The sequence below is a fragment of the Porites lutea genome, chromosome 1 (genome assembly GCF_958299795.1).
Source record: "Porites lutea chromosome 1, jaPorLute2.1, whole genome shotgun sequence".
Lineage (NCBI taxonomy): Eukaryota > Metazoa > Cnidaria > Anthozoa > Scleractinia > Poritidae > Porites > Porites lutea.
The window spans coordinates 17,466,865-17,488,797 of NC_133201.1; the positions used below are offsets into that span (position 1 = coordinate 17,466,865).

The 21,933-nt window shown below is 39.9% G+C and overlaps 1 protein-coding gene across 1 annotated transcript in view; it reads left to right on the plus strand.

The window, feature by feature from the left end:
- The first annotated feature begins 408 nt into the window (after window positions 1-408).
- Window positions 409-21,933, plus strand: part of LOC140925514 (uncharacterized) — a 41,667-nt gene continuing 20,142 nt past the window's right edge. The window contains 15 exon segments of the mRNA XM_073375460.1: window positions 409-574; window positions 894-985; window positions 2,957-3,102; window positions 3,611-3,623; window positions 6,436-6,717; window positions 8,828-8,905; window positions 11,196-11,300; window positions 13,275-13,382; window positions 14,048-14,218; window positions 14,948-15,016; window positions 17,796-17,894; window positions 18,802-18,892; window positions 19,059-19,134; window positions 20,766-21,006; window positions 21,556-21,666. Of these exon segments, the coding sequence (XP_073231561.1) occupies window positions 409-574; window positions 894-985; window positions 2,957-3,102; window positions 3,611-3,623; window positions 6,436-6,717; window positions 8,828-8,905; window positions 11,196-11,300; window positions 13,275-13,382; window positions 14,048-14,218; window positions 14,948-15,016; window positions 17,796-17,894; window positions 18,802-18,892; window positions 19,059-19,134; window positions 20,766-21,006; window positions 21,556-21,666 (1,848 nt within the window).

A 21,933-nucleotide genomic window follows, 5' to 3' on the forward strand; every position in this document is an offset into this window, starting at 1 on the left:
CTTGCCTCCGGTGATGTAATAAGGTTTGGATTTGGTATCCTTTTAAAAATGACAACAACAGTAAAAGAAAGTGTGTGGTGAGTGTAGTCCTAATTAATGCCTCAATATGACTGTTGTTGACAGTGACTGACATTTCGACAACCGACAACCTTAAGTCATAGTCAGTCAGGGTCAAAGTGAGTTGTATCTTTTCAGTTGATGATATTTGATATTTTGCTCAATATAGTTAAATGAAGTTACAATGCATACCTAATGTCTTTGATTACAGAACTTCCTTAACATGCGTACAACTACACAGGAAATGCAGGTTTTGAATTTCTTGTTGATTCATCCTCAACACTTCATTACCCATCCTTGGGTCTGTCTAAGCCATGGGAATCATACAGACTCTGTGTTCTGTCATCACCAATGGCAACATCACAGTTGGGTGGAGTCACCTCCCTTCCTTATATCAACACTGTGACACCAGTGAGTACTGATGGTGTACCACTGTATACAAGCACTGAACCAGTCAGTTTGCCTGGGACTGGTGGCTCAGTATCAGAAATAAGAGGCCCATCTGATCCAAAGGATAGTAAGTTGTTATGAATGCCAGCCTTCAAAGAAAGTCATGTCTGATAACTTGGGGGTGGTAGATTTTGCAATCAATCTAGTGTATATTCTTTTCTCAACTTGCTTGACGGGCAAGTAAAGATTTTTGGTGAAATTGAAATTTAAAAAAAAACCGAGGTAGATTATTCAGTCAGTGACACAGCTGCAGCTCGAAAGAAGAAACCCAGTACTTCCATTAGGAGTGGAACCTATGACCTTGTGGTTACTAGTTCAGATGCTCTACCACTAAGCTACATGAGACTCATGGGAGCTAAGGTTACTTAACTGGGTTCATGTGACAGACATATTGCATGCTGCTTGGACTAGAATATTGATATGTGATAGAAATGTGATGGCGAATTCAAGGCCTGGTATATATGGTACCTACATTCAGGTAAAAGGTTGATTCTCAGTTTCCCTTGTCTCCTAACCCTAATAATATAAATGCGTTGGAGCTAGGATACAAAGAAAATTGAGAACCAACTTAGGTTAAAATTTTATCGTGAGTTTAATTTTGACCTAGCTGTAACAAATATACAGTCAAGAGGTGTTTATTAATTGACTAAGTGACACAGGCAGCTCTGAAAAAAAATCTGACTGCTCCCAAGGAGCAAGGAGTAGAAACTATGATCTTCTGGTTACTAGACCATGCTCTATAAGGCTTATTGTAGTGTGGTTGTTTTTCAGGCTAATGTTAAGCCACACCCTCTCTGAGATCTCGCCCAACAAGTGCTGGTGTTACCAGGACTCGACCCAGCTCTGCTGGCAGAGAAAGGATACCTGGTCCTCCTGTTGCTAGAGGTAACTATCATCATGATTATCATCATTATTATCATCCAGTCTTTTCAGTTGGGATGCTGTGAATAATGATCTTATTCCATGCATTCCCCTCTGACATTGTGCTCGCAAGGTCCTCCCTGTTAATTCCGGAATTTCTCAAGATCATATCGTTGAATAAACACGGCCACTTAATTGGTTTCCGTAGAAGAAGGGATTGAATGATCGCCCCCTAAAACTATAATATACCGTAAAATTCCGAAAATAAGCCCCTTCAAATATAAGCCCCCCAAATCGGTAACGCAAAAAACTCTCTGTTAAGTCGCCCCTCCAAATATAAGCCCCCGGGGGCTTGTACTTGGAAAATTGCCCTCAAATACAAAGTAAAACAAAGCAAAAACGGTAAATTTACGTCCAACTATAAGGCTAGCCCAATCGATTTTGAAACGCAAATTTCCCTCCGTAGATAAGCCCTTCAAAAACGGCCTTTGAAAAATATGAGCCCCGGGGCTTATTTTCCAAATTTTATGGTACAATATTAAATGATAGTGCAAAATACAAGGGAAAGCAGTAAATACAAAAAAATGTTTGAGTGAGGTAGGGCAGCCAAAGAAGAATATTACATTTCCGTTAGCAAGAAGGTTAAGGTGGTTAGTCCAAGAGTAAGAAATGAGAGGAAATGGAGTTTTTAGGAGAATGTTCACCAGAAATGGTACACTGCCCTGTATACTATTTAGGAATAGACTAATCAAGTTGGACATTCCTGATTAAAAGTGAAATTCTGAACATGACTGGACTAGTCTGGCCAGTCTGCATTTCTGATGGAGTTAAAGTTACAAAGATTTGTTTGTTTTGGTTGCTTATTTGCTTTATTTGCAGTGGGCAAATGAATGCAACAGATGAATTTTATGCCTTTATAAAGTCGAGAAAACGTTCTGTTGGGGATGCAAACTTCTAAACAGAGTATGTGAAAGGGGTACCATTTGTCAACAGAGGGTGTACAAAATGGGTCCCTTTTTCGTGGAAAATGGTGTATAAGACGATAACGGGTTTGACCTCGGAGTGGAGTCTCCCCGTATAAACACTTGTTCAGTACACCCCCCGCCCCCGGACGCAAAGTCCTTGTGTAGAGCTATGAGTTATTTGAAATGGCGGATGCTATAGAAATATTATGTTACCTGGTAGGCCTATTTATCGTTTAAAATTGTCTCACAAAAGTCTTTGTCATTGATTGCTTTGTTTCGACTGCATACTGCTGGTCAGGCGATGGTGTCAAGTAAGAACTATAATAATGTTAGTAATGTATTTCGTAATTGCTTCAGCTTGGTGCATTATGGAAGCCACAATGCATACTGCATATTTTTCAGGACAAAGGCTTAGCACTGACCCTTTTTTGGCCTTGAAATTTATCCTTTTTTACATCGTATACGGTTCTCAATTTTAGTGTAAAAAATTGAATCAATTTTGTGTGCTTACTTTTCCGACTAAATACCCTCAGAAATTGTTGTGTCACAACTTTCCAAATCTTATCCTTATCTTGCCTATCTTGTGTCACAGTTTGTTTTGTTTTTGTTTGTATTTTCTCCAGGAGGAGCGTCTGTTACGCATGGGTAATGAACTGAGCCGACCAGCTTCATACGAAGCAGAGTGTCATCGTAAAGATGGTGTCATTGCAGCTCTGAGAGATGAGGTTGTTGATCTGAAAGGAGCTATGCAGTCAAGTTGCAGTTTCAGGTACATTTGCTCTTGTTAGTGTCCACTTAAGACAGTGGTTAGCTTGTTCCAGGCTCTAAGATGGTCGGGTCTGTGAGAAAGTGCGAATGCGAAAATAGAACGGAAGGAAACCTCCTTTTTCCAGATTATGCGCTCATATTTTCGCGCGCCTTTCACTTACGCGTCATCCCTGCCGTCTGATAGTGAAATGATCTGAGAGCCTGGAACAGGCTAGACAGTGAGTGATCCATCTTCATAAAAATTTTATTGCAATTTGTTCTGAATAACCTTTACAAATTTGTTGAAAATGTACATCAGAAACCATGGTCGTGTAATCTTGTCGGGTTGAAAGTAGTTCTTTGCATGCAGTCAATGAAGTAACTGACATCTGATTCAACTTGGCAATAAAAAAGACCAAAAATAGCTAACGTTGCTTATGTCGAATTGGTATCCGCATTTGACTTGCAGTGACCCATACGTTAACGGTACATCTTTTGTTTCCAATTCGAATTCTGGTTTGTCGTTCTAGTCAAGACGATAAAGTGACTGGTTTTGAGTAAATAGAAATTGCCTTTTAGAGCCCTTCTTTAAAGATGTTTTACTCGCATTGAAACGCGGTTTCTATTATAACAGAAGACAATATTCCTACCTTACATTTTGCTACCTGTGTACGGTCGCTAGATTCGAGAATTATTCTCTCTTGATTTGAGCCATGATTCGGAGAAAAATGGTTAATTCTGAGAAAAAAAAGAAGGTACAAGTAACAAGGCAAATGTAAAAGAAGGCTCGGATGGACAAAGTTTAAGAAGATTGAAACGGATTGCAATTCTGGGTTTTGAAAACTTATTAGCCTTACAGTTATTCAAAGTTGTTTGCAGCATTTAATAAACTGCTTAGAAGGCATGGTTGTTTGACAATAAGTTCTAAGTTTGTCATTTATAAGTAATTTCTTTGCTAACGTTAAGTTTCATAGCGCAGGGGCACCAAACGAGAATATAGTTCAAAACCACTTAACCATAACATTGTCAAACGTATTTTAGTATTTAAACTGTAGATACAGGCATATTTCTATCCTCTAAAAATTTTTCATCTGTTCGGATTTCCTAGCTGAAGGTCTAGTGATCCGAAAATTCAGAAAATTATGCGGATCAAAATTTACCTTTTCGAAAATTTCAGCCAGAAAAAAGGCTCCCGACTTTTTAGGGTACAAATCCGTTAAAAATTGGGCAATTATACCATTTTTTAGATGTTCGAAAATCCTAGGAGAGGCAGGCAAGTAAGAAATTTTACAACAAATGTTCTGAAAATTCTGGATCTCAAATCGTCTTCCGAACAGATATTTTCCGAAAATTGACGTTGGGTGTCCCTGATAGCGCATTAGGAGGCGTAACTTACAATATTGGCAAAATAAACTAAAACCGTCTCTCCCAGAAAAAGCAGTGAAAAGAACCAAAAACAACAACTCGTCAGGTTTATCAAACTTTTTGGTAAGTTTGTAGCCGCCCACGGCTTACTGCACGACAACAACGTGACATTCTCTAATGCAACGTTTTATGGGGTGTAAACCCGTAAGCTGAACATTCGTTAAGGAATTCTACTCTTGGTAAAGTCACCTGCATTTGACATATTTAACAATTTAAAAAAATCCGTGACAATTCAATGTTTGAAAGGATTCGAAAATCATCTTATTGGTAACTCTTTGCTACTGTCGCCTTTGTGATTGCTAAGCTATTGCAAAGCCGCTTTTGATCACTTTAAACAATCAAAATGCTGTTTGAAATCATTTCACGACCATTATGTGATGCTTTCTATTTTTACTTTTATCAGAGCTGGAGGAGAGGATTCAGCGTTTTCTAATTCAAGCATAATTCATTAGCTTCGTGAGCAAGTATCGCAGCTCCAAGCGATTGTGCAAGAGAAGGAAGAAAACGAGAAGGCAGCAGCGCCGAAACTAGCCATGTACCAGAATCAACTGCACGCCAAAAACAATGAAGTTGCAGGCACAGGTTTGTCCTAAATATTGCCAGTGGAGATACTCTCCATGATGCCTGTACGGGGAGGCCCCGCCCAAAAGGGGTACCTTTTTCTGGCTTCGGGTATATGTACAGAGTAAGGATTTCGTGAGTTGAAGTATAATGTATGAAAGTGTAGGGAAAATCGTCTTTTTTTATGGATGTTCAGAAAAGGCTTTAACTTGACTATTTCGAGCCGACGCATCTTACGGCCGTATCAATTTTATTTTATTAAACGCAAAGCAAGAAGATTAACTGATAGTAGGTATGAGATAGGGGTACCATTGGTCAATGGAAGGTATACGAAAAGGACTACCTTTTCTGCCAAAAATGGTATATTAAAAGGTAACAGTTTGGATAAGGCCTTTACCTATGGAACCTTGTTGAATCCTGATTATATGAGCTTTGCTTCTACAATTATGAAAAGGGTTTTGAGGGTGTTTTAACTAGCCGGCCGTAAGCAAGATTATAGTTGTTATTATAATTAATAAACATCGTACTTGTTCTCAATGAGGGATGGCAAAAGCACGGTAGAAGAATATTAATTATAGTCGGAGGGTGATGAGATAGGGAATGATTACAAGCAGAATGTTTTCAATCTGCGTGTTGCTTCATGTGCTTTAAGCGCCGGCAACCGGAATTTTACTTGAGTTACTATGAAAAACTATAGAGAAAGTAGGCTTACTGCAGTAAATTTAAGGGGAGAATTTTTCAAGGCTTTTTTTTTTCAATGAAGTAGGAAGGATTAGCACAGCTGGTTAGTACGCGGCCTTCTGTGCGGGAGGTCCTGAGTACGATTCCCAGGCGTGACCTCAAATCCTTCTTTCGACTTCTTCCCTTTCTGTGTAGCTTTAAATACGCGTAAAACGGATCACTGATGGAGAGAGGTCGGATAAAACGAGTGCACCGTCGAGCTCAGGGTTGTTAGGGTGGATTTCCACTGTCGCGTAATTTTTATCGTGAGAACGCGCGTAAATAAAATAGAGACAATGTGTGGAAGGTCACGCCTAAACGGAAAAGTTGATCCTTGCTCAACTTTCACGTTTACGCGTGGCCTTTCATACATATCTCTATTTCATTTACGCGCATAAATTTTACGTCCGTTCACACGGAAACATTACGCGACAGTGGAAATCAACCCTTAGTCAAATGACTATTTCGAGCTACCGACATAAAATAAGGGCTCTTTACCTTTACCTGTTACTGTTTATTGGGGCGCTTGTTTATGTATTTTGATTTCCTGAAGGACGTTTTCTTCGTCAACTTGGAAAACGTTCTATTTTAAATAGAGTTTCACTGTAAAAAATTATGGAAGTTGGATATTTTTGGTTATTATTCACAGCCTAAGGCTTCCGCTTGGGTTAAAACGGACCCAAACGCAACCACAAACAAGATCGCATCGTTGCGCACTGACATCGCTGAGAAGGAGCGAAGAATTGCTCAACTATCCAACGAAAATGAAAAGCTAAACAAGCAAAAAATGCAGTCCACGACACTGCTGAACGGGTTACAGAGAGAAAACTCTGCAAAGGACGCCTTAGTGCATCAGGCGAAGAGAGAGATTGGAAAACTTAAGAAGGAACTACGTGAAAAGGATTCAACAATTTCCACCATGTCGACAAAGGTTAGGTATAATACACGAAAACTACCGTTGATTAACCTCAAAGATAATTTTAATCGTAGCCTGCGAGGACAGCTTTCTCTCAACACTCCCCCTTCGTTGTGAGGTTTCGAGAGGCGCCCTCAGCTACGTGGAAAAGCCACTAGCAAGCTCTCCATTTCTGGAGGAAACGAAGCCAGCCTCGAGGGACTCGCGACTCCACCAAATGGCCATGGAGAGCTTGTTCGCAGGTACGACGTGAAACGATTACTTTTTCCGCGTTACACGTTCGGCTGTATCGAGGGTTCCCAATAGGATTTTTGGGTTCCGGGATTTGGCTTATTAGAATATCGGGATCCGGAATTTCCCTTATTTGAATCTGGGGATTCGGGATTTGCCTTATTTGAGGGCCGGGATTCGGAATTTCAAAGCAAAATGGAGCTGAGATGTGCACGGGATGCTAGTCTCCCTCGCAGCCGTTTTAGTGTCATCACACAACGTTCCTAGTGGAGGCAAAATCCTTTCTCAGGTTAAACCATAAAAGTTAATGCAAAGATCTGTGTAGCCTGCGTGGCAGGCGCTATATCCCCTACCCCTTTCGACGCCTGCTACGTAGGTTTTGATATGTGGTGATTTGAGTTCGAATAGACGCCTTTAAACTGCCAACAGCTGTCTAATATGAAACTTTATAAAAACAGCCTGCGAGCAAGCTTTCTATTTTGTGTGGCGCGAAGCGAGCACGTGTGAGGCAGAGGAAAGTAAAGCCCTCGTTTCTTTCTTCAACCTACTCTCTCGTGTCTCCTGTCGTGTGTCGCTTGCATGTGGCTTCAAACAGTGTAACTCCACTGAAAAGCTTGCTCGCATGTAGAGTAACACAGAAGAGTCACTTGTACAATCAGTCGACTACACATAAGGGAGTTTTAGTAGAGGCGTTTGGAGCGACGCACGTCAATCGGAAGTCAGGTCGTTTCCCTGTTAATGCCCTGACGCCACCAGATTTGTATTGCTAAGTGTTTTAACTCTTAAAGAGAAAATTTGCTCAAAAATTAGGGCGAGGCCACTAGCCAAAAGGCAAAAACGCTACTTCCAGTTGACGTGCATCGTTTCTTAAGCTCACTATTGAACCGTTGGAACTAAAGCTACAAGGCAGCTTAAGCAACTACGACGGCGACGGCTATGAAAACATCACTTAAAAAGTGAATTCGCGTGGCTTTCAACTTTATCGCGCTTATTCCATCTCGTTCAATTCGTCAAATATTGACAAATTTTCCAAGAGTTGAACTCTAAGAGACTGTATTGAAGTTCAGAGAAAGAAAAAGAAGGTCGTTGTCTTGTGTTCACGTCCTTCACAAAACGTGAAATCAGGAAGTTTCACGTCGTAGTCGTGCAGTGACGGCAAATAAATGTACAAAAAAGCGTGATGCACGTGCAAAGTTGTTGTTTTGTCAATCCAAACCTATTGCTTTTTTGCCATTCTCGTTGCCGTCGCCGTCGTCGTTGCTTAAGCTCCCTTATATGTCACTAAAAACGACAACGTTCAAACTTTCAAAGTGTCCAATCTCCTTTTAACATCCTGTAAAGTATTTTTCACTTAAGGGTTTTTCAGGGGCTCCCAACGACGGTTTGCTCCTAAATACATTGAAAACACTTTTTAGGCTATCCAGAGTACTTTAAGATATCTAGAAAAGCATTCTAAGCGGCGTTGTAAAATTTGTATCTGTTCCGTCATCCTAGGGGAACATGAGTCTTTTCGAAATTACAAGGGCTTCAGTCTTATTTTCCCGAACATTTTAGATGAAATGCGACGTATTACGAAAGTGAGACATTTTCTCATTCATCTCTCCATCACATGTTTCCTTTTTTCAATGAAAAATAACCTAACTTGGGAAGTAAAATGCGAAAATTAAACTTCAGAAAATCGTAGGGAATTTATTAGATACGCTTTGAAAATTGTTTATGAATGGAACGGTCATCTAGAAATTTTTAGCCGTCGTCAAGTGACTGATAGAACATTCTAGGGAATAGTTGCTTTTCCAAACAGATATTTTAAAGAAAACAGTCGTTGGGTGCCCCTGGGTTAATAAATATGTACAAACTGTATGTAACAATCAAGCTTTCTTTCTCTTATTTTCAGCCGGGAAGGCAGAAGGCCGCTAAAGAAGTGGAGAAAGAGGCACAAAAATTAGAACAAGAGCTTTATGCAACAAAAGGGGTAAGAATTGCGTGATCTGTTATAAAGGACTTCCCAACTGAAACATCACCTTTTTTTATTTTAGAGTTCTGGGTTTAACACCTTGTAATCGGTCTTATAATTAGTAAACAGCCAGTACATAGGTACAGTTTCCATCGTGTTTCATTTTCCATTATGTGGAATAATGATTAAGGATGTACTAAAGAATTAGTTAATTTAACTATCTTTACCATTTCTCCAAGAGCCTGTTTACATGAAGGTGGGGGACCCAAGGCAGGTGAGGTAACCCGCCTGTCCTTATAATATCTCATTTTAATTTGATCATGTTTACATGATAAGTGGGGTGACCCGCCACATCTTACTACACCTTCCTGGGGTCCCCCACCTCGTAAACAGTCTCTAAATCATGTGCTTCTCTTCATTGAAATTGCGCCCGCAGTAAAATATTAAATTCACTTTTCAAACGCTACCAAGGACCTTTCATTTGGTCAAAAGTCAGTAGTGAGCTCAGAAACTTGACAAGCCTCAAAGCATTTAAGTAACACATACGCGGTGTGGACCTTTCTAGCCATGTAGATAATAATAATAGTAACTGCTGTGACTTGTGTAAATTCTGAGTCATGAACATTTATATATAGTTTTAGGTTTTGGGTAAGATCATTAATTTAAAAGTCATGTAATAGATTAGTGCCAGTTCTTAGGGAAGTGTCCCCAATTAGCTAATATAACTGTTGAGCTAAATACATTGACAATAAAATAAAGTTATTATTATTATTATTATTATTATTATTATTATTATTATTATTAAACGCTTAAAACTTTTTAGTACATTTTTTTTATTACATACATACGCAACGGAGTGTTAGAGATATGTTAAGCCTATATTTTTCAGATGTTTACAGGATAATTTGGTTGGCTAAATTTCATGGAAATTGGTCAAATATTCGCAGAGTTAAGACGCTATGAGGGATAAATTCATGGCAAGCCTTACATAACTCTAATCAACAATGTTTTTGTACAAAGTTACATGTAATAAGTAAAGCCAAGACAATGAAGTATCCTTTTATCGTCATTGTTAACACGTTTTACACGAAGGCTATTGATAAACCCACATTCATTTCGGTCCAGTTCATTCTCGTAAGCCGCCATTTTATTTTCGTGCACAGTAATTTTTAGGGAGTTATTATAACTCCAAAAATGGAGTAAAAAATTTTAGGTACATGATAACCCCCTTTGGCGGGTTACTTTAACTCCTCACTATTAACTCCAAATCTGAGGTGATTTTTACTCCTGAAAAAGAGTTCTTTAAACTCCTTTTTGGAGTTAAGATAACACCGAAAAAAATGACTCTACTGTAAGGAGTTAAATTAACCGCACTAGAGCAGTTATTATAACTCCTTGAAAATTACTGTGTGCTCTTAAACTTCCGCTGTGACTGTATTACGCTTGCAAATGCGTGCAGCTAGCGTGCGGCAGGAAGTTCGTTTACTTGTTTACTTAGTGTAATGGATTCGGCTTTTGAGCTTTTGTGTTGTTGATACATGTTCATGTTTTCAAGACAACACGAGACAAATGTCCTTTCAGGAATGTCAATAAACTGAATAGTTATGTTTCCCTGTAGTTTCTAAGTTAATACCAAAGAAGTCTGGATTGTCCAAAATCAAGCATGTTTTATCAGAAATTAAATATCCTTGTTTCTGTTAAAAATTTCTGTTATTTTTTTCTCATTCCGTTGTTTTTAATGGGGTCATAATTCTTTCTATATTGTCTAAATGTCTAGGTTTGTTCCGATCTGAGCGGCTGACAGGTTTTCAGAGTCCGTTGAAGTTTAATGAATGTCAAGCCACTTGAAAAAAAACATGTAATTTTCTGCACAGGGCCACACAATATTTTAGGTTTATCGGGAAAGTCACACTTTGAATTTTTGCGGAAAGTAAAGCGTCCAAGTTTCCATGAAAGCAGCCACTGGAAGAAGCTAATACCAACAGTAATCACAGTTTTATTTCGTTGTAGTCGTACATGTAATAATTTCAATGCATGCTTGTATTGCAAGCTCGTTAGCGCAGGTAATTCCTTGTAACTAATTGCTCGTTTAAGTAGCTTTTTCTTTTTCTGCCGGTTTTACATGCATTAAGTTTAGCCGTAGGATAATTTGTAAACGGCTTGCTTAGGCAGTTCATTGAGATAGATCATTTGTGCATCGTTACCCAAGCCTGTATTCAAACAGAGTGTCGACTCTTGTCTGTTCCTGTGAATGTGAGTACCAATTATGTTATTTTACTTCTTTGATTTCTTTTTTTGCCCTTTTCAGAAACTTCAAACCACAGAGAAGCAATTGAAGGAAAGGATTAAAACCATCGCTGATTTAGAACACGAGTTAGAGAAGATGAGAGATCATCTCAGCGAAGGAAGACAGGTTAGTTGCCATAGCACCTAGACTTGAATCTCCCGGATGTTGTGCTTGAATCAGAGCAAGTCTGACCACATTGCGGAAGGTCATAATATTACCAGATTTTATAATTCTCTTAACAGGAGTCGAGCCTATGACCTTCTGGTTATTACCTTTTTATAGGAAATTAACGCTTCACGAATTCAAGTCGGTAATTTTCCCGCCGGTAATATGCAGCGTAGCCTCCCACGAAGGTGTTTTAGGGGAGCTGGTATTTCGTCCGTCCCCACAAACGCCTGCTCAATCGAGAACAACATTCCTTTCTCAAGCTAAGCCAATCACATTGTACCTTCCAAATTCTGATAGGTTGACTTCGACCGCAGGGTAACCCGATATTAGTCGATCTGCATGAAACACTGGGACAGCTTTATGACCTCTAATAAATGTTAGACTCAGTGACAAAAGCAAGATTTAGTCAGATTTTAGAATAACCCGTGCACTGCATAACCTTAGCGATAGCCTGCTAAAGCACCCGGTTTTTTCTGCTCTAGTTTCACCCGCCGAGAAAAACCTTCGGAGGGAGAGAAGCGACGACCGGAAATACGTCTGCGGCTCGCAGGCTAACTTAGCGAAGGAACGAAAAGAAGGAAATGGGTAACTCTAGGATCACGCTTTTACACTACCGCGAGATTATAAGTCGTGTTTAGCCTGTCAAAACTTTATTTCACTTTATTTCGAAACTGTTGATTGGTCACTTACCACGCAAATAAAACAATGGGAAAAAATGTTGTTCTCGGTAGAGCAGGCGTTTTTGGGGAGGTACGAAATACGAGCTCCCCTAAAAACGCCTGCATGGGAGGCTATGTGAAGTGTTGATTTACGCGACCTTGAGATTTCCATTATTTTGGATACACTTCGGACATTCGTCACACGTAGAAAAGAGGAGTGTTTTATAAGGATGGAGATCCGCCAGTAACAGTGAAACTGTGAAGAACCCTCGAAGTGGCCAGATTTCTTCGTTAGACTCTCTTCGTGCGTTAGGGAAAGTACCTCGAACAAAGTTTCCATTTCAGATTATACGTTTAAGGCCCAGTTCAAATGTCAAACTTTTTTCATGTATTGATTCTAATCCCTTCAATTAAGAACATGAAGAGATGGACATTTGAAGCAATTAAGTCCGACATATTTAATTTGGGTGGACCCATGAATTAAGATCGAGTGGCCCACATGGGATTTTCGACTGTAGAGCGACTACGTTTCAAACTTCGAAATTTCATAAGCCGAAACTAATGCATAAATTACTGAATTCATTTCAGTGATAAGCATTATAGACCATTGTACATCGTGAAAGTGAATTGAGTCCGACTAATTAAGTCGGACGCCTGAATAAACCGTCGAATTGTTGTCATTTGGGTCGACCCAAATAGGTATTAAGTTTGGTACATACAAAGTTCGACGTTTGAAGTGGGCCTAACTTTGTTTCTGTTGTCTTAACAAGTTTAGTTTCTTTGTGAGCATCCCGTTAATTTTCTCCATTTTGAACTGTTATCCTCTCTTCCTGGTTAATTTTCTTTATTTCAAAGTCGTTTTCCTCTAAAGTCGCGTTAATTTCCAATACCATAATTTCATGGAGCTTTAATTACCTAAAATAGGGTAGTCCACATGCTCTACAACTGAGCTTCAAGCAACTCGAGGACAATCAGACCATTGAGCTGGGTTCACTGAGGAACATCTTGTAGGTTGTGACAATGTAACATCGACCCAGGGGAGGTTTCGTGTCCAGCGGTTTTTAGTAAAAACAAGGGTTTGTGGGAGTTGCTCAGTCTTGATTGCGGGCTCAAAAACCTCCCTTAGGTCGATCTTATTTTGTATTTACCCACCTTGTATACTTAAATAAGTCCCATAATGCAGTTCGACAAAAACCGACCCAGTCCCACCCACGCTTAACCTTTGAAAATGACCCAGTCAGGTAATCAGTAAACAAACCTTCTCTCTTAAAAGAGCGACAAGGCGATTCAGCAGGAACTGGATCACGCTAAAGCTCAGTGTCTGGACGCACAAAGAGCTGAGAAACTGCTCAAGGTTGACTTTCATCAACTGGAAAAAAGAGTTAGTGAACTGGGATTTTACAGTAACGCATTTTATTGAAGCATTAATGACATGGCTTTTTTGAAACAATGAAACAATGTTGCTTGGGGGAATACTCCCTTACATCAGCTTTATGGGTAAAGGGGTTTAGTTTTTGGTCGCCGTTTGTTTTAAAACAGAAAATAGCACTTCAACCGTTTGGGTTTGATATAGGGCATGGTTTTGTGCTTTCTGTGGAATTGTGTATCCATTAGTGTCTTTTATCATTCGCCATTCTACAGACTTGATTTGAAAAAGAGCAGGAAAAATCAAATATTTTGCTCTGAAATATATGTAAGGAAAGGCTTTCCCATTACAGCTTCTTGTAGCTTGCAAGTAAGCAATAACACTCTGGTATAACGAATGACATTCTCAGCCAACAGTTAGAGGCAAATTTCTTGGATAAAATCCACCGTATTAACGTGTCCTTTCATAAAGGTTACACTTCACACTCCCCCGGCAGTTTGTTATATCAGGCTGCCATTTTATTTGGGTATCACGGTAATTAGGTCACGTGCAAGCGAGTAGCCAAAGCAAGAGAGAATGATCTAGTTCATTCTCTCTTGCCAAAGCGATTCACAAAATGGGAATAGGTGGGGCTTACAGAAATTCCTTCAAAATGATTTTGTATTTATGTTCTTCCGTAGTTTGATCGTTTCCGGCGGAAGTTGGTTGAACACACATTCCGCGGCGATGTTCAAAGAACAGTTGATCATGAACTGGATGACGATGAATTGCTTGATCACGTGAGGAATCTGGCTCAAGAGAAGTTAACTCTAGTGGAAGAAATCCAGCAGTACGCAAACTCAGAAAGTGAAGTGAGTTTAGTATTTACTGAAGAGCCTCGTTTGTTTTGAGTGTGAACCCTACCACGAACATGACTTTTTTTAATTTTTTTTTCCCTTTAAAACTGCGAAAAGGAGCCTTCTCACTTCTCCCCTCCTTCAGAAAACGGGAGGGAGTTGTGCGCTTCGTCACCCACATCCACGGCTTTTTCCCTCAAACGGAACGAGTTCCTCTTTCCCCTACCCCACCTCCCTCCTCCACCCCAACTAATACTCGCGTTATCCGGATAACACTGGGAAAATTAAACACCAGTTACTTTTATGTGATTAATAAGATGGGTTTTTTCATAACAGTTCCTTCGCGTGGAGGTTTTATTAGGGGGTGTGGTTAACTGATCTGTGAACCTTAATTGGACAAAATGTTATCCTTCGGTTAAGAGATGCCGCGTTTTCCTACCGTAGGAAAACGTGACTTAACTCCTACGTTACGTTACGTTACGTGACGTAATTAGAAGCTGAACTAAAACTGAAAACTGAAGTTCCGCACCCCTCCCCTCCACACCCTTGAATTTGTCAGTCAATAGCGACCCTTCTGCCGCAGCCTTTTTTATGTTGATGTTGATGTTGATGTTGTCGCTCATGGACGTACGACAGCTAGCTTGCTAAATGTGAATAAATGTTTTAGAACTGAAAAGGTTTCCTCTTTTGGTAATGATCAGTTTTTTCATCATTTACCCTTTTTGCTTTCTTTGACCATGGTAGAAAGAAGCAAAAGACAAAGACTTAAAAGATTCAACGAGTGAACTGAGGAAACATCTAGAAGGCATGCTGGTGAGTAAATCACAGGACACCCAACATTAGTCCTCTTAAGGCTGGTTTTCACTAGCGACGGAGTCGTAAACGGAATCGTAAAAGCGCTTACGACTTGTTGAAAATAAAAAATCGGAGTCGTCAGCAGTCATAAGCGCGGCGGAATCGGAGTCGGAAGAAGCAGAACGTTTTCATTTTCTTCTTACTCCGCTTATGACTCCGTCGTTTACGATCAAGTGAAGACCAGATTGTTGGAGTTGGAAGTATAAGCGGAAGGATAAACCAATCACAATGCCCGTTCCCACGCTTTGTGATTGGTTTAGTTCTTCCAGTTCAGCTTATGACTCCGACAACCTATTTTTCACTTGATCGTAAGTGTCGGAGTCGTAACATCCTCGGAGACCCAGGGGCAGTCAGTCGGGCCGGGTTAAAAGGCGCGACGAAAGTTTTTAAGCATGGGCGGAAGAGCCCCTGGGTACCGACTCTCACCGGACCATTTCCAAACGGTCAAGAGAATGCTGGCTCCTGATTGGGCACAAAAAATGCTTTGTATTATTGTGCCCAATCGGCGAACAGCATCTCGTAAGTTCTTTTCGTGAGTTCGTACACGACGGTTATAATCTCGCCACAGTTGCCCGGTTCGTTCACCTGAAACGAAGGAACTACCGGTGAGTCGAAAAACGTTTCAGATGCTATCAGCAGGAGCCGATTTGCACTGAGAAAATTCAGTTTCGACGGATCACAATGTATCGTAAATAATAGGAAGTTTAAGATGAAGCGGCGACGAGAAAGTAAAAAAAGCAATAGCTTGACAAGGCAAAACAACAACTTTGCACGTGCATCACGCTTCTTTGCATATATTTCTTGGCCGTCACTGCACGACTACCACGTGAAAATGCCTAATTTCACGTTTTGTGAAGGACGTAAACAAGCAATGACAAAATTTTCTTTCTCTTTATGAACTTGGATATGGTTGATAGAAATTCAATTCCAGAAGATTTCGCTTGCATTTGACAAAGTAAGTGAGTTGGATTAATCACGACTGAGACTGAAAAAATGTGAGTTCACTCTTCATGCGACGTTTTCGTGGTTGTCAGCTGTCGCGGCATATTAAACTCCCTAATATTTACGAAGACGTAATCGATGCAAGCGTGAATAGCTGTTGTAAGCTCAAGCTTGTATTTTTGGGAAAGCGTCTCTAGTTTTCGTGTAGACAGTGGTTGTCTTTACACTAGGCTGTTAAGTAAGACTTTAGAGCTGCTAAGTTTTACTTAACCAAAAATGCACGTGTGAAGTAACTTTACTTTGCATCTCATTAAAACCGACTTAGCGAACTTGCGGTTTCCAAGCTTTGAGAAAGGCGAAGCATGTCAATCAATCTTAATTACGTTGCGTGGGAAAATCTGGAGTAAAAAAAGATAGGTGTGAAGCTTTCTTTTACTTGAAGAATTTAAAATTTACTTGTCTTAAAATATTTCTTAGCTTATTTAGGCTCTAATGTAAACTTAAGACTACCAGTATTTTGAAATGTAGCGTTTATATCAAACTGAAAGATTCCTGACTGCGTGCATTTCTTTGGCGCATGAGCCAGATAAGCCGTGATCGAGTCAATAGCCGTCGTGTACGAACTCACGAAAAGAACTCATGAGATGCTGTTCGCCGATTGGGCACAATAATACAAAGCATTTTTTGTGCCCAATCAGGAGCCAGCATTCGCTTGACCGTTTGGAAATGGTCCGCTGAGAGACGGTACCCAGGGGCTTTTCCGCCTGTACTTGAAAACTTTCGAAGCGCCTTTTCACCCGGCCCGACTGACTGCCCCTGGGTCTCCGAGGATGGAGTCGTAAGCGGAATCAGAATGCTGTTTTTACTGGATCGTAAAGTTCTTCGCTTCTGATTACGACTCCGACTCCGACTCCGTCGTTATTGAAAACCAGCCTTTATGGTGCGCAACGTTTCTCAACAATCATAAGTAAAATTTATCGAGACGTTTACGATAACAGAATTGCAGGTTACCGTGTCATTGTATGTTATTATAAGATTATACAGCAAACGAGGTAGCGAATCAATTCACAGTTCTGAATCTGAACGCACGAAAGTGTCAAGTGTCACAGACATCTTTTGTAAAAGAGAGGAGGATAGAGAAGTTAAGAAAATGTAATTTTTGTACATAGATGTTACCTTGCGAGCATTTGAAAGAGGTAAACTTGTGTTTCATCAACTTTTAACCAGCCAACAAGTCTTCACATTTTTATGGGAAATCTCTTTGCAAAGTCTCAAAAATGTTACAACTTACCTATTTGATGGCGGCAAAGAATGCCTTCCGCCATAAAGCAGGGATTACATCTCACTCTCTAAAACGATGCCTTTTATTTTTAATCTATAGGGCTAAAAATGCATCATTTATTATAAAGACTATACCATTGAATTTTCATAATTTTACTTCATGGACCGTGCTTTATAGGTTATTATACATTCCAGGAGTTTTTCTAGTAATGTTTTCACGATAGTGGGAACTTCATTGAAAGAAGTATTAGCAGTCGTTTTGTTACGTAAACTCATGTTAAGAAAGATCATACATTTCTATGCAGTGTTTTCCGGAGACGGTCTGAACTGCAAAGAAGCTGTACTTTTTATTACTTAAGCTCGTATTCAGAAAGATCGTTAATTTCTCTGCTGTATACTCCATCGGATCAACCCAACATATTGCTCCAAGTGAGACGCAAATGTTAACGTTGAGTTAGGGGAGTGGTAGGTGGGCAGTTTCCCGGAAACCTAAATTGGTCCACTCCATCCATAGAAACGACTGTCAAAATCAGGTCGGACATGCACTGCGCTGGAAGAAGAGCTGACTTTAGTTGAGGAGCTTACAACGCATGATTCACTGTCATGGATTAAGGTAAGATTATTATGACAAAAAGTTTACCTACTTAAAGCTCCTTATCCGGCTTTGGAATTAAAGAACGAAGATCGCGAAAATAGGTGCCTAAAAAAGAAGGGGAGAGGATGAGGTTTTTATTTTCCGTCTATAAACATAGAGATCTGCCAGCCTTGGAAATGTTTTCATTTACTATCAATGGTCAAAATTATGTTTGTTATTAGATAGCTATTGTATTTCTTGTAAATAGGTTGACAGAGTTTTTGCATTGAAGATTTGATTTAGTTAAAACAATAAATAGAAGAGAGATTAAAAACGGATCGCGCTTTGAAACACTACCATTGTTAATCAAGTTTATCATGATGCTTTGCTTCTATAGCCCCGTGCAAACGAACGCAACATTGTTGGCAAAAAACTCCCAACATTGTTGGATTTTACATGTTACGTCCGTTTGCACACCCTGTTGCATGTTGTTACGTGTTGTTGGGATCTGTTGCATCCGTTTGCACACCAGTGCAACATAGACTACGAGTAGTCCCCATTGGCGCAACAATGTTGGAAATCATTGCCTCCCTTTTTCAGGTAGCTTATGACCAAATAACCCACGTTCGATGTATAAAAATTCTAACATGACTCTGAGGCTCTCTGGTCATTTTTCTATACTTTTGGTTTGGTTTGTGCTCAAGTCTCTTCTGGGAATTACCAGACGATGGATTCGTGAAAAATTTGCAATTTTGTCCCTAAATTCTCGGAGTCATGTCAGAATTTAAATATATCGTCTTAACGGCCTTGCTCGCCATCAGATCCTCCACTCGCAATAGTGATGTGAACCGAGCGAGAGAATGGCATCTTTGTTTTCACTAAAAATAGATAGGGAGAAAAGGGCTTTGTGGAATGAATTGTAACGTGGACTTTTTATTTTTTTCAGGATTTTGTTTGTAAGACGCTGTCTAACGAGGCTGTTTGGCAGCAAAAGGCTGAAGACGCTCTGAAGAGAGCCACAGAGGATTCCGATTCTGGTGAGTAAAAACTTCGGGGTACCGAATGTCGCCTTCGGCAAATCTTCGTGCAACATTAAGGTGAGGTTTTGGAGTCTCTTCTTAAAATTTCGAAAGAGCAGAAAAGGCCGAAAACCTGTATCACAACTACCGAGCAACTCATCTGTTTTTGCTTTAATTTTGGCAGAGACGTCTATTAGCGTGGAAGATATGTGTCGCCAGTTAAGAGATCAGAAGGAAGAGTGTCGGAAACTCAAGGGAAAGTAAGAATTCCAAGTTCACTGGACTCATTTTTACTCTTAAAGAGCCTATGTCTGTACAAGGATATTTCTGTTTTAGGTCAATTCTGTGCCGAAGCTATTACTTAGAACCTTTACCCCAAACACAAAAGAAGAAGATATCAAGCAGATTTCATGGGCGTTTGTCACATGGCGGCCATATCAATGTCGGTTTTCTGGGCTTTTCCGTCTGCTCTCAGGCAAAAGCCGTTTTAGGTCATGAATCGTCTTTAAAGTGCTGTACTCGATTGTCGAAAATGATGAGAAGCTTTTGCTAACAGTTTTGCTTTGCTGTCGTTATTTTTTGCCAGTGGAGTGTTCGTGTGAGCTGTACGTTCGAGAAGAATAAAAGTGTAATCACCTAATTCCAGTCCTAGCATTGTTTAACCCTAAAACAGGAAAAAAAAAACGTAAATAGTTTGATGTAGAGGCTCAAACACAGGGCGCAGAGGATTTATTTGTGACCTTGATTGCAGTTTTAAAATGTTACAGTTCGATTCGCGATTCGCCTTTGTTTACCGCAGAATCAAATATGAGCTTGACCTATCAAACTGTCATGCAATTAGCTGCTGTTATTCGTCCACAGTCATTAGCTTCAGCAGTTTTTCGGAGCATGGCATAATATTTTATCAGGTTTATAACACCGAATGACGGTTTGCTCGATTCAACAGTATAAAAACAAAGGCGATACCAGGGTATCAACTGCAACCTCGATCCGTCAAAGAATAAGTCTGGTTTTGATCTCAGTAGAACACAACGGTAGAATTTAAGTGTCTTCATAGCAAACAACAGTAGATTTTCTCAGATCAGTTGATAAAAATGATAATAATAGTGGTAATTGAAGTACTTCTATAGCGCTATGTACATAAAAATGATCAGTAGCGCTTTACAATAATTGACTTAAAAATCTATTCTAAAATGATATAACTGTACAATGTAAAATGTGAAATGTAAAATACAATTGACTGAAAATTAATTAATTAATAAATCAATGAAATAAAGATATAGTATAATACAATAAAGTCAGATCAAATTAGCTAAAAAAAGGTCCAGATGAAATCGAATTTCTAGTCTAACCTATCCGAAAAAGGTACGTTTACGTTTAAAAATAGTTAATGATTGAAATTCGCGCAATTCAGCAGGCTAACTATTCCACAGACATGGCGCAGCAGCATAGAAGGATCTGGCACCAAGCGTAGAAAGCATTTTCTCTTTAGGCGGCTCAAGTAAAAGACTACTATTTGATTTAAGATTGTAAGAGGACTTCGATCTAACACTAATTAAATCCCTGATATATGGTGTTGCAAGTACGTGAATTGCCTTGAAAACTAAAATTAATATCTTAAAATGAATACGAGCGTGAACTGGCAGCCAGTGAAGATCTTGAAGTGCTGGTATAATATAAGAATACTCGCCGATGTTCATAGCGAGTTCTGAATACGTTTCAATTTGACAATCTGTGACTTAGGTTAACCATACAAAAAAACTGTTACAGTTCTTCATTAAGCTGGAAAAACTATGTAAATTCAATAATTTTGGTTGTTTTTGTGTCGATGGAAGACTAGTTTTGTAAGTAAAACAAATTTCATTAATTTTCTTCTCTTCATTATGTGTAGGATTGCAGAAATGGAGGAGACGCACCAGGAAGTCGTGTTAAAGTTACGAGAGGACATGAAGAGAGAGGAAGAAAAACACATTTCCCGCGCAGTGGCTCAAGTGAGATCTGAGGAAGAAGAAAAACAGCATGAGATGATGCATGAATTTAAACAAAAAGAGCGAGAGCGGATACAAGCAGCAGTGGATGCGGAGAGAAAGATCATGGAGTCACAACATGGTAGCGTTACCCAATTACAACAGGTACTGAACAAATGCTTAAAGGCCTAATTCAAAAATGCGATAATACTGTTCGTTGTCCCTCCGAAGTTTTGCATAAGCATTGTTTTCAATTTCTCTTGTGACTAATAATCGCCCCAAGAGAAATTGAAGGAATGCTTAAGCAAAAGTTTAGAGGGACAGCAACCAGGACTATGATATTTTTTAAAAAGGCCTATTTGCGCGGAGATGTCAGTCACTGGAAATAAGCCATCAAATTAAAAACAACAGTGGGAGCTGCCACCAAATTAAGTAAAACTGTAAAATAACCGCTATTTAGGGGACGAGGGACGGTTTCACCACTGTAAACCCCGGGACCCTCCCCCTCCGTATATTTATAGCCAAGATGGCTGCCTGTAACGTAGACCACGAGCGATCGGCCCGTGGCAAGCGTTTCCGCGCGAATTCGTTGAGAAAGTTGGGAGGTTTGCTACGTAGGCTACTAAGAGCCGCGCACGACGTGCGAATAAAGAAGACTTCTCGCAGGCCAGGGTTGGATCGGCGGTAAACTGAGTTACTAAGTTTTCTTTGCAGGTACTTAATGAACGACAGAAGGAGTTAGAGAATCACAGAGTTGCCTTGGCAACAGCAAAGTCCCAGTACGAACAAGCTAAAGATGGATTACACAGAGCTAAGGAGACTGAGGTACGTTCTTCAAAGTTAGTTTTTCTGCACCTCTCGTATTTATATCCTCAAGCTGAAATACCGTTTTCCCTTACTGTCTAATAACCGCCGCCTAGTTAACTCAGTTAGGAGAAGGCCGGTTTGTTGAGCGGGGGTCGCGGGTTCAAACCCCGGCCGGACCAAAACTAAGGGTCTTCAAAATAACTGAGGAGAAAGTGCTACCTTTGCAATGACATCTGCAAACGGTTAGACTTTCTAGTCTTCTCAGATAAGGACGAAAAACCGTTA